The sequence below is a fragment of the Equus quagga genome, chromosome 16 (assembly GCF_021613505.1).
Source record: "Equus quagga isolate Etosha38 chromosome 16, UCLA_HA_Equagga_1.0, whole genome shotgun sequence".
Taxonomy (NCBI): Eukaryota; Metazoa; Chordata; class Mammalia; order Perissodactyla; family Equidae; genus Equus; species Equus quagga.
Window position 1 is genome coordinate 32,235,871 of NC_060282.1, and position 13,839 is coordinate 32,249,709.

At 32.8% G+C, this 13,839-nt stretch overlaps 1 protein-coding gene across 8 annotated transcripts in view; it reads right to left on the bottom strand.

The window, feature by feature from the left end:
- The window catches only part of OXR1 (oxidation resistance 1), a 449,619-nt gene that overhangs the window by 9,395 nt on the left and 426,385 nt on the right, over positions 1 to 13,839 (bottom strand). For 6 of the 8 annotated variants that reach the window (XM_046642007.1, XM_046642001.1, XM_046642006.1 and 3 more), the window contains one exon: positions 1,150 to 1,230. The exons of the other annotated variants lie outside the window; for them this stretch is intronic. In XM_046642007.1, coding sequence (XP_046497963.1) covers positions 1,150 to 1,230 — 81 coding nt within the window. The remainder of the gene's footprint in view (positions 1 to 1,149; positions 1,231 to 13,839) is intronic. 8 annotated transcript variants of the gene reach the window in all.

Sequence of the window (13,839 nt, forward strand, 5' to 3'; positions counted from 1 at the left end):
CTGATATTCTTAAAATTATAAAAATACTGATTAACTCAAAATAAACTCCAATACAGTCTATTCTGTTGGCACTTTCTCATTTTAATTTTATTTTAATATATAAAACAATTAACATTAGAAAATAAAAAATATGAAACACAACCATTATTGATTAAACTTTTAAATCAGAAAATAGAATTCTATCGGAGCAGATAACTAAAATGCAGCAATGCTCGGCGACTGTGATTCCATGCAGGAATAAATCTTGTTAAATTAGTTTGTTCCTTTAACAGATTTCTTACCAAACCTAAACAGCACATATTTTCAACCAATACATGTTCTAGAACTGTATTGTTTTTTGATGAGAAGCTAAATTATTTTAATTTTTTCACATCATCATCATGTTTTACCCTTATTTTGATGATGTGAAAGGTTAAAAAAAAGTCCAAGGCAGCACGAGAAGCATTAAAAGAAAAGAAAAAAATTCAGTAGTTCTAGCAAAGCCATGAAAGCATATCTCATTAAGAAAAGGAAAACACACAATAATACACAAAACTGAAAAATAAATTCAATTGTATCTCTTTCTTGTTTCTAAAAGATCACAAAGATTATTTTACAGAAATTTAAATAATTTATCTAGTTCTGGTGCCTAACTTATACTATTCCAAAGTATTGCTAATACAAACCAGGAATATCTCAACAACAAAAACAATTTATCTCATTAAGACACTTGAGGTGAGGATGATTAAACTGAAATACCCTTAAAGAAGAGAAAATATTTATGCCTTGCTATTCAAAAAATTTTCCCATAGTACCACATCTTTAGATTCTGTTTAGTAAAGATTCGATCTCAAACCTAATGACCTTCTTCCAATATAAATTAAAGGAAAACTCCTCATCACTCTAAGAAAACACACACTACTGAGGACAGTTCTAAAGTCACAGAAAATTCCTCTGAATATTTTTCAAATGAAAAGAAGACAGAAAAGATAATCCTACAGCTCTTCAAGGCAACACTGTACTCTTTAACACAAAAAGGAATTTTCTGATGGATTATTTTAGTGCTACAGTCAAAACAAATCCTTCAAAAATGAGATTTGCCCTGAGGAATGACACTAAAAACAGGGAGTATTCAGTCTCTGGAGGGGTTTAAACTACTGAAGGGGGCACCTGGAGACGTCTGCAGAGTGTGCGCAGTTCTTCAGTATTTAGAGCATCGATCCTGCGGTGATACTCAGCCACTGACACTACCTGAATATGGAGACAGGAAGACAATAATTCCACTGACAGTTGAGAAAGATAGCCAAAACAAAACAAACAAACAAAAAAATTGGAGAAATTTAAATGGGGCAAGAGAAGCGTAATCAGAATTTCTTTCCCCACTCCATGCTGAAAATCGAAGAGATTTATATGTATGAAACTACAGTGAAATACACGTGAATGAGTTTAACCACTACATCCAACTAGCTCACAATTTAAGATTTATTTTATGGACTGTTTCAGAGAGACGGAATTTGATTGAGTAAATAGAATTATAGTTGTTTATAAAGGAAACACTATACAAAACATCACATGCTTTGCTAGCAACAAATATAACATCTAAAATCTGAATGCCTTGCAGGTTAGAAAGAAAATGGTTAACTTCAATTCTCCATGCCAAATCAAAGTTTAGCTCAATCATATCCTAATGGCAATGTTGGAAGAATTTCTTCTAGGCAAAGGCGACAAACATACTCATACTATATGATCTGTATCATAAAAAAGGAGGAGAAGAAGCAAGAAAAAGATATGAAGTACATTTTAAAACCTAAGGTACTAAGAAAAACTAGCTCTAGAAAGTAGATATTTAGATTCTTAAAAGCATATCTAATCAACAGTACCTTCTCAGGCACATCTACTTCAGCCTTTTTAAATGACTTTTTTCAAAAAGTTTTTGCCTCTTCTCTATATTACTTCTTTATGATTGATACTGTAGCAGTTGTGACTAAAACTTAATGACTTTCCTACATTCCAAATTCCTAAGGGAATTTCTTTATCTTTTGTAATTGCCTAGACAAGTCTTTTGCATACTGCTAAATTTGAAAGCCATATATGACAGATAAACACTACAAAAAGCCCACAAAAACAGACAAGTTTCCTCAGGTTGACACAACAGCTACAGCTTTTTCAGATCATGACATAATTCCCAAAACAGTAACCATAACATAGCGAACTCTGGTGGTGCCATAAATACGTGCTGATTCTCCTGAGCTATGACAAACTCCTCTTGTGATCGATTAGTTATATGCAGAGGTTCTGACCACAAAATGCAGTTAAACCAAAGGGCCCATAAAGAGTTCAGTCTTCCAAGCTGGGTTTTAAGGCTCTTGTTCAGCCAACTAAAATGAATGAGTCACCAGTAAACATCAAGGTAACTCTAATACCAAATAGGGTTTTTATGTAAATAAAATGAGGAAATGACATGCATATAAAAGACTGAGTATAGAGCCCAATACATAGTAAATGAGAGCTACTATTATTAAACTACTTTTACTTGATCATTTTTCACCAACTACCCTAAGGACTAAACGATAATACCTAAAGAGTCTCCTTATTTATTTTTGATATTAAAATACTTCCATTTTGAGAGCTCAACTACTTTGTACACTTTGAATGACTATTCTGAAATTAGTTTCAAATTTCAGTACTAGATAAAAACATTAAAGATCACTGAATTAAGAGCAACAGAATTTTCAATAAAGATAAAACAAAAAATTAGGTAGTGAAAACAAAAAATCACAACCTTGCTTTTCTGTGGCCAGCAAAAAAACATCTCCACTAATATTTAATGGCCAGTTTTAATTTTCTTTCTTTTTCCCATGGCATCCAGTCTAATCAGGAGTCTCCTAGCCAAGAATTTTCAAATTATATGACTTATCCACTCCTCTGCATTCCTTCTATCCCTCTACTTAACACTGATCTTACACTTATTTCTTAAAGCTTCTTCTTTTACCATATTAAACACACTTCCTGGATGGAACTGAAATTGAATCATGCTCACAAAAAGGATCAGTTATAATCTAACTGTATCACCATCACTGAGAGTAGGAGTTATCAGTGAAGGAACCATGAACTGCTATCATAAGTATAAACTTAGAACATTTAAGTAAAGTCCTAGTTTATTTAATGTCACAAATCTAACTTTTCTCATTCATACTTTTTTTTAAAAAGCTGTACTCTTTTCTGGGACTTATAAACTTGTCACTTCCTTAACCCTATTTTAAATATTTACTCATGCTGTGATGAATGAAGATAAATAAACTGTCAAGAGTCTGTGAATTAATAAAGAAAAAGGATTTGAAATCAAATGAATATAGAAATATACTTTCTCCTCTCAAAATACATGAATAAAGAGATACAGATTCCTAGTATATATGATGGAACTGGAATTAGTCTTAAATTATTTTTATCCCCTTAGTAAATCATACTCCATGCACAGAATTTATTACTTTACCAAAAAGATTAAACCTAAGTAGAAAATGGACACATTTCTAGAAAATGTCCTACATCACACTGCCAATTATTAATGGTACACAGTTGAAGAAATCAAGATCTTCCAATTGAAGTTGTATTCACTATCTGGCTAAAAAGTCATTTCTTGAGGAATAAAGTGGTTTGCACACACAGTACTGATAAATCCCATTTGCAGGCACCTAGCGCTACGACCTACCCTCTGCAGAATTAAGTCCTACTCTTTATCTTTTCAATCTTTGACAAATGACTCTCACACTCTGTGTTTTCCTAAGCATTTATTTCACAGAATTATAAACATAAAGGCAGGATTAAATCCACCCATCTCTATTACAAAGGCACTAACAACCAGAACAGAACAAAAACTGAAAATACAGAAAACTGATAGTTGCTGTGAATCTCACGAACAAGAACATGTATCGTCTCCTAGAGATAAAGAACAATACTTTGTTCTAACAGTCTTTCTTCCAGGATGTTCCAGTATTTCCCCCTGAGATTACCCTACAAACAAACCAAAAACCTCCCTTCCCCCAAGTGCCTTGCAGACTAACAAAAGTCTGGTAAATATCTGTGAATGTGCCATTTTTATTCCTTACTTATTCCTTACTACTCCTTAGTAAAGGTAGATAGGGTAGAAACAAAAATATTATCTAATCAATGCAATTTATGCTTACTTAGGTATCCAAAAATACATTAATCAAGAAGGAAATCTAAGTCTTAGCTGTTGAAGCTAACAAAAAGGGCATACAACAGGATCCTTGAAGTCACATAACCTTCTGTTCTATATTTCATCATATATGACAGTCTTTATTATAAAATAAGACGTGTAGTATGTTAAAACTTTGCTCTTTTTTTGCCTTAAATTAAAACTATTGCTTCAAAATAACACTTCATGGAACTTTAATAAATGAGGTATAAAAGGAGCAAATATAGAAATCATAAATTAGATAACTGAAAAATAAAATTGATAGAGGAAAAAAGATTTAAATCCAGAATGAATTCAAAATAGAACACATTATCAAAGTTTTGATTTGAATAAATCTATAATTAAAATATCTTCCTGTTAAGTATATTTGCAGATGACTCAGATATATTCACTGTCTTTTAGTTGAGAAGAAACCTATGAACTACCCCATTCAATTACCATACGTATATACTGTATTAGCTTCCTGCAACAATAAATCTAAGAAGTGAATCTCATAAAAAGGGAATAATCTTGTTTTCTCCACAGTATACCAGGGGAAAAGAATACTCATTACATAATCTTGAAATACATAAATCCACCATTACAGTTGGAGACCCTAAAACTCCTCTATCAGTAATCCACAAATCCAGCAAGTATAAAATCGGCAAGGACATAGCTGAACTGAACAGCACTCTCCATTAATTGGATCTAATTGATATGTACAGAATACTTAATCCCACAACTACAGAATACACATTCTTCTCAAGCTCACATGGAACATTTAGACCACATTTTGGACCATAAACCACACCTTAACAGAGAGAAATCATAAAAAGCATGCTTTCAGACCACAATGGAGTTAAAGTAGAAATCAGTAACAAAGAAACACTGGGAAATTTCCAAAATACTTTCAAACAACACATTAACACATGGTCAAAAAAATCCTGGAAAGGGGCCGGCCTGGTGGTGCAGCAGTTAAGTTTGTGCACTCCACTTTGGTGGCCCAGGGTTCAAGGCTTCAGATCCCAGGTGCAGACCTATGCACCGTTTATCAAGCCATGCTGTGGCAGGCATCCCACATACAAAATACAGGAAGGTGGGCACAGATATCAGCTCAGGGCCACTCTTCCTTAGCAAAAAGAGGAGGATTGGCAGAGGATGTTAGCTCAGAGCTAATTGTCCTCAAGAAAAAAGAAAAAAGTCCTGGGAGAAATTTAAAAGATTTTGAATTAAATGAGAATAAAAACACAAATTATCAATATTTTGGGATGAGTGAAAGCAGGGATTAGAGGGAAAATTTATAGCATTGAATGCACATATAAGAGAAAGATCTAAAATCAATAATATAAGCTTCTATCTTAGGAAACTAGAAAAAGAAGAGCAAATTAAATCTGAAGTAAGTAGATGAGAAGAAACAATAAAAAAATTAGAGCAGAAATCAATGAAATTGCAAACAGAAAATCACTAGAGAAAAATCAATAAAATCAAAAGCCAGTTCTTTGAAAAAATCAATAAAATTGATAAACTGCTAGCCAGGCTAACTAAGAGGGAGAAGACACAAATGAATTACATCAGAAATGGAGAGGGGCCATCACTATTGATCCATGGACATTAAGGATAATAAAGGAATATTATAAACAACTCTATATCCATAAATTTGATAACCTAGATGAAATGAATCAATTCCTTGAAAGACACAAACCATTAAACTCAAACAAGAATAAACAGATAATGTGAATAGGCCTATATCTATTAAATAAATTAATAATAACCTTACAAAACAGAAACTGTGAGGCACAGTTCTTAGCCAACTAAAATGAACTAGCTACCAGTAAACATCAAGGTAACTCTATGAAAAGCTATGCAAACTTGTTGAAAGCTACAAAGGACATGAGAATGGAAAAAAGGAAAAACTGAACAGATTTCTCTTCTGGCCACTATTATTTTGACTTTTGCAAAGCAACAACGCATACACTACGATAGCTAATTCTGTACTTACAAAGAAACCAAAAGTGGTTATGATCTCTCGCTCTGGAGCATTTGGAGTGAATCCGGATGGATTAACCGGTGAATTCTATCAAACATTTAAGGAAGAAATTACACTAATTCTCTACAATCTCTTCTAGAAAATAGAATAAAGGAAATACTTCCCAACTCATTCTATGAGGCCAGCATTACCCAATAAAAAAGAAAAAACAAAGACATTATAAGAAAAAGATCAGTATCTCCTATGAACATACATGTGAAAAGCTTCACAAAATATTAGCAAATTGAATCCAATAATGTATAAAAAGAATTATATACAATGACCAAGTGGGATTTATTCCAGGTATGCAATGCATTTGCAAGGTATTCAACGTTTGAAAATCAACTGATGTACTCTATCACATCAACAGGCTAAAGAAGAAAAATCCTATATCAATAGATGCAGTAAAACCACTGGTCAAAATCCAGCGTTCACTCATGATAAAAACTCTCAGCAAACTAGAAATAGAGGGAAACTTCTTCAACTTGATAAAGAACATCTACAAAAAAAATCCTATAGTTACCGTCGTACATAATGCTGAGAAAAAAAAAAAAATACTTTCCCACTAAGATAAGGGAGGAAGGCAAAGATGTCCCCTTTCACTACCCCTATTCAACATTGTACTGGAAGTCTTAGCTAACACAGTCAGACAAGAAAAGGAAATAAAAGGTATACAGACTGGGAAGGATGAAATAAAACTGTGTTAGCAGATGACATTATTGTCTATAGAGAAAATTCTAAAGAAACCACCAAAATCTATTGGAATTAATAAGTGATCATAGTAGGTTTGCAGTATACAAGGTTAATATACAAGAGTCAACTGCTTTCCTATACATCAGCAATCAAAAAACTGGAATTAGAGGGGCTGGCCCAGTGGTGTAGTGGTTACATGCACTCTGCTTGGCAGCCCAGGGTTTGTGGGTTTGGATCCTGGAGGTGGACCTACACACCACTCATCAAGCCATGCTGTGGTGGCTTCCCAGATACAAAATAGAGGAAGATTGCCACAGAAGGACAATCTTCCTCAAGCAAAAAGAGGAAGGTTGGCAAGAGATGTTAGCTCAGGGCCAATCTTCCTCACTAGAAAAAGAAAAAAGAAAGAAAAATTGGAATTTAAAATGTAAAGCAACACTATTTATATTAGTACCAAAAAGTGAAATACTTAGGTATAAATCTAACAAAATGTATACAAGATCCACATGAAGAAAAGTGCAAAATTCTGATGAAAGAAATCAAAGAAGATTTAAATAAATTGAGAGATATTCCATGTTCAAAGATATAGACAAGAAGATATTGTCAAGATATCAGTTCTTCCCAACTTGGTCTACTATTCGACATAATTCCAATAAAAATTTCACCCAGGTTACTTTTTGGATGTGGGCAAACTGATTATTTACAGTTTACATGGAAAGATCCCAATGCCAGCACACGAATGAGGGAAAAGAACAAAATTTGAGGACTGACACTACTCGACTTCAAGACTTACTATAAAGCTACAGTAATCGAGACAGTCTGATATTGGCAAAAGAACAGACAAATAGATCAATGGAATGGAGCACCCAGAAACAGACTCACAAGTACAGTCAATTGATTTTCGACAAAGAAGCAAAGATAACTCAATGGAGAATGGATAGTCTTTTGCTAAATAGTGCTGAAACAACTGACATTCACATACAAAAAAGTTAATTTAGACAAAGCCCTTATACTTTTCAAAAAAGTTAACTCAAAATAGATCATAGACCCAAATGTAAAACACAAAACTATAAAACTCCTAGAAGATAACACAGGAAAAAATCTAGGTGACCTTGGGATTGAAGATGCTTTTTTAGATAGAACACCAAAAACCAGGATCCAGGAAAGAAAAAATAAGTTGGATTTCACTAAAATTAAAAAACATCTGCTCTGTGGCAGACACTGTCAAGAGAATGAGAAAACAAGCCACCAACTCAGAGAAAATCTTTGCAAAATACATATCCGATAAATGTTATCCAAAATATATGAAGAACTCTTAAAACCCAACAATAACAAAATAAACAACATAATTAAAACATGAACTAAAGATCTGAACAGACAACTCAACAAAGAAGATATACAGACGGCAACTAAGAATATTAAAAGATGCTCAATATTATGTCCTCAAGGAAATACTAATTAAAATAACAATGGATATCACTGGATACCTATTTAGAATGGCTAAAATCCAAAGCATTAACAACATCAGTTGCTAGTGAGGATGTGGAGCAACAGGAACTCTCATTCATTGTTGATACAGTCACTTTGGAAAACAGTTTGGTAGTTTCTTACAAAACTAAACACTCTTATCATATGATCCAGCATGGCGATCCTTGGTATTTACCCAAATGAACTGAAAATTTATGTCCACGGAAAATCTGCACATGAATGTATATAACAGCTTTTTATTATAAGTGTCAAAACTTGGAAGTAACCATGACGTCCTTCAATAAGTGAATGGATAAACTGTAGCACATCCAGACAATGGAATATTAAAAAGTCAGCATTAAAAAGAAATGAGTTAACACGGCATGAAAAGACAGGGAGGAAAATTAAATGCATCTTACTAAGTGAAACAAGTCAATCTGAAAGGGCTACATAGTGTATGATTCCAACTATATGATACTGTGAAAAGGCAAAACTATAGAAACAGTAAAAAGATCAGAGATTACTGGGTGTTCAGGTGGAGGGAAGGAGGGATGAACAGACTGAACACGGGGAATTTTTAGGGCAGTGAAACAATAGTGTATCATCCTGTAGTAGTATACACAAGTCATTCCACAGAATGTACAACACAAAGAATAAACCCTAATGTTAAACTATGGACTTTGGGTGATAATAATATATTAGTTCACAAAATGTAACACAAGATGTGAATAACTATAATACAAGATGTGAATAATAGGGGTACTGTGTTCAGGGGCAAAGGGGGTATATGGGAACTCTCTGTACTTTAAATTTTTCTGTAAACCTAAAATTACTCTAAGAAATAAAATCTATCAATTAAAAAAAAAGCAGAGAAATGATAAACACAAAATTCAGGGAAGTGGTTACCAATTTGGGGGAGACATGAGATACGACAGAGAAAGAACACACAGGCTGAGGCAACTGCCTTGGTAACGTTCTAGTTCTTAAGTCAGGTAGTGCGATCATAGATATTCATTTTATTATTATGCCTCATAACCTGCATATGTAATAAATGCACTTTTTTCAACTACTAGGTCAAATAAATAAAAAAAAAAATCTACATTGAATATATGTGTATATGCCCTCTTTCAAATTATGCTGTGACTGGAAAGCAGAAGATGTTTTACATACAATAAGGCATACATAAACACTAGGTAACAAACTTCCTGTGAATATATACTATAGGTAGGCAAACAGTATAGCAGAAAGAATACTGGGTTTGGGTTTAGACCTCTGTCGTAATTCCAATTCTGCTTTTTATTAGTTTTGTGAACTTGAGAAACCAGCTTTAATCTCTCCATTCTGGTCTTTCAAAGGGAAATAATAATCATACTTTAAGCACTCTATGAGGAATTTATGATAATATGTGTAAGACATATACAAAATAGATACTGATGCGTTAAATGTACAAAATAAATGTTAATTCTCTTCTCACAGTTATATTCTGAAGATTTTGAGAATAAGTATACCAAAGAATCTAAGGGCACAGCCAGAGCCAGAATGCCTGGATTCAAACCACAGCTCTGACCCTTACTGATTGCAGTATGAATTCTAAATGTCTCCGTTTTGTAAAATGGAGATAACAGTAGCAATATTTCACAGCCTGAGGATTAAATAAAATAACTCACGTTAAGTGTTTAGAATAATACACAGTGTAATAAGAAGTACACAGTATAAGTAATTATTTTTATGATTATTATAATTATTATCTTGAGCTGAGATCACTGGAAAGATTTTTACATTTAAATTAGTTCTTAAAATTCAACCTGTGAGCTAATTCTTGCACAGATGTAAATAATTCATCATAGGAGCTTTTCTCCTGTTTTCACACATGGAAGCCTAAAATACCAAAAAAAAATCCATCTTGTCATATATGATGGTCTAAATTAAAAAAAATGGTGACTAAATTGGTGAAGTATTGGTGGAGATAAAACAATGCTGCTATTTAATGATTTCTCATTTTAATCTGATTAAGCCTAAATCCTTATTATAAAATAGGCTTATAACTTTCAAGCAAATTACAATTTATTGACAGACACTAAAATTCAGGATATAGTATACGGGTATATCAAATACATAAACAGCTTCAAGTAAATGATTAGAGATTAAAGTTTATATTGTTTGTCAGAATAAACTCTAAAACAGGCTTAAAAACATAAAGAAAAAATAAAAGTTCAGCACACTTGATGAATATGGTTCTCACTGAAGCTTACTGGCAAATTTTTAACTTCATTCCATGTATTTTGGAGTGTATTCTACCTATTAGTTATTAGTTAATGTCTTTGAGCCTTAAATTAATTTATCTTATAAAATGAAAATAATCTATCTCTGGTTAACACACAGGATTACTGTAAGGTCAAATATGATACTACATACATGAGCATTTAGAAAATTGTCCTGGTTTACATAAATATATGGCCATATTAGTACTAGTTCTAAGACAGTTCATCACTCAGGTCTATTGATATCATTCTACTAAGCAGTTGAGTAAAGATATGAAGAACTGTAAAAAGCTACAAAATACAAAGTCCAAATATGAGAAATTTTATTTGTTCTAAAATATTTGCTATTCTCTTAGAGGAATCATTTTCTGTTTTCACTTTTAAAGCAGAAGAGCCCCTTTTGAGGCAAAATCTTATCGGGAATCTCAATCTACAAAATGAGTAAAAGAACTGCTATCCTTAGTTTCCTAAGCCTTTCTCCTGCTCTACAGCTCCTATGATATCTGCTCTAACGCAAGGAAAACAGCTAGAAAACTGGGCCCTGAGCTTGTCTACACATCAAAACACATCATACTGTATTGTACTATTTTGGAAAACTCTTTAAAGGCATCCTGGTGAGGTAAAGAAAGGCCTGGGATTAAGCTGTCTCTGTGCTCCAAGACAGCTTAGTTTCCATACCTGTTTCCTCATCTTTAAAATTGGGAGTAAGACTACTGACTCCGCAAGGTTATTATGAAGGTTAAATGAACTGATATATATAAACTATATGCATGGGCAGAGCTGAAGACCAGTGAGAAGTATGCTTTTACATCTGACAAAGTCACCTAACAGCTTCCTATAAGGCTGAATAGGAAATGGTGAGTGTTGTTAAGTGTGTGATGCGCATTATAATGACCTATAAAGCTCAAAACGTTCACAATTTATTTTGTCTGTATTTGTAATAAATTAAACTGTATTAAAGTCTTAGCAAACTAATGATCAACGTTTATTTGAAGTGTAAATCAAAAAATACATAAATAGCTTCACTGTTCTTGGTTTAAAAAGAAAAACCTACGTTAACTGGCTATTCTGATAAATCTGATGACAATTTTAACAAATTCAATCATTTCAGATGCCTAAACTCCTGTGTGCTGCTGTATCACATAAAGAAAAACTTGAAATTATTCAACTTGTATAAAAAGATGTAACAAAGTACTCTCAAGCCCCAATTAAAAATAATATCAATTGAAATCATTTTCATATTTTTACACGCTTAACACTTAGGGGTGGCAAGATGTTTAGAAGCATCTTCTAAAGTCACTCCTGGTTCTAAGTATATATCTAGCCTTATTTAAATCACCTACAGTCAAAGTAAAAATAAAATTAATATTCATAAGGCAAGATATAATCCTGAAATATCACAGAAAGAACAAGTGGCAATACATTTTTTAACAAATAATGCACACATTTATACTGAAAAATAACTAAGATTCTTAAAATACTAAGTTGGCTAAGATTTTTATTTACTAGAACATCTTTAAAGTTTTGTATTAGGTACCACTACTTGAAATTTTTTGGAAGCTTAAAAAAGCCTCTTCTCAGATTGCTAAAATAGTCTTAATACACACTATTATAAATGTCTCTAGTTTGGGATGCAGTCAATAAAAATTAAAGTTAATTTACTCATTGATCTACTTAATTTATTTTTAAGCAAGAAAAAGATTCTGAATATTTCCTACAAAGTTAAGCTGAAATAAAAAATGAAGGCAGCAATAAAGATTTGGTATCTTCCTGTTGATGTAGAATAGGAAAACCAAAACATTTTTACAAAACAAAATTACAGTCCCTTATTCATTTCCTTTTTTGAAGATATTTAGGATTAGCAGAAATAATTTAAAAGTACTTTTCTGTAATCATACAATTTTGTATTCTATAAATATTCTCTATGTTTAAACTTTCAGAAATTGTATAATTTTGCATAATGTCACCATAAAAAGACTAGTAAATACAGATATTGAAATCACTGACTAAGATTTACCAGAGTATATTTATGATTAATTGGTTGATGTCTTCTCCCTTTTTTCCCATACCAGAGACGAGACATTTCCTTTCCAGGGCAAATTAAGTTACATCAAATCTCGTAAGAACTGTTTTAAAAAGCATTCTTCCTCTGTCACAGATAAATTTCCAGCACAAGAGCCCTACTACAGTGACAAAACAGTTTGCTAGAGACAAAGATTTGATTGACAAGACAGAGAGCTAATCACTAAGTAGTATCCATTGCAAAGATAGTCCTGAGTGGAGACTGTAAAGCTGGGGAGGGAAGAGAGGGTTTCCCATGTTTAAGTTTGGTTGCACTGTACCCAAATGTGCAAAGAAAGGGCTCAAAAGTTTAAAGACACAGAGCATTTATTTACAAACACCAATTTACTAAGAAATATACTAAAAATATCTTAGTCATAAAAAAGTAATTAGTACAGTTTCCAGAGTCCCTCCCAAAGTACACAAATGATTTCAATTAACATTTTGTTGTTTGCTCATACAGTCATAAATTCTGTTATTTTCATCTAAGCATCCTATAAAATTTCATCTTTTATGTGAGCATTTTTTAAGCAATAAGACATCTTTTGAAGACCCTTCATCCTCAAATCTTATAGAAAGACTATGTAAAAACAAAGCCAATTTACTACAAATAAATCCTAAAGAAATATTCAAAGTGATCTGAAAATTCCTTTGCCTGTTACACAGTACATTTTTAAACTGCATTTCCTAGAATCTAGTTTCTTAAAAAGGTACTTATATTTACTATGCTTACGTGTACTTCACTAACCAGTGGTATGCTGCATATAACCAAAGAAGTGAATTTTTAAGATTAAATATTATTACAGCTAGAAACTAAAATTATCTACAGCTCAATTTTAACTACAATACCAATGCCATAATAGTACACCTGAATATTTCTTCCATCTTAAGCTAAACCTGCTCCTATCCCTTTACTTATTTTGTGTACACATAAAACTGTGTACACACAATGCTACCCTTCACACACACATTCCCACCTTTCTAGTACTCACAACACTGTACCACACCCACACCTCCACATTCCAGCATGTACATGTACAGGACATAGCACACCCCACACTGAACATCCTCCCTCCCATACATACCAGCCACCTGCCTCATCTCCTCAACCAGTGCCATCACACTTACCCTAAGATCTGTCTCCCAAAGTCCCTCAT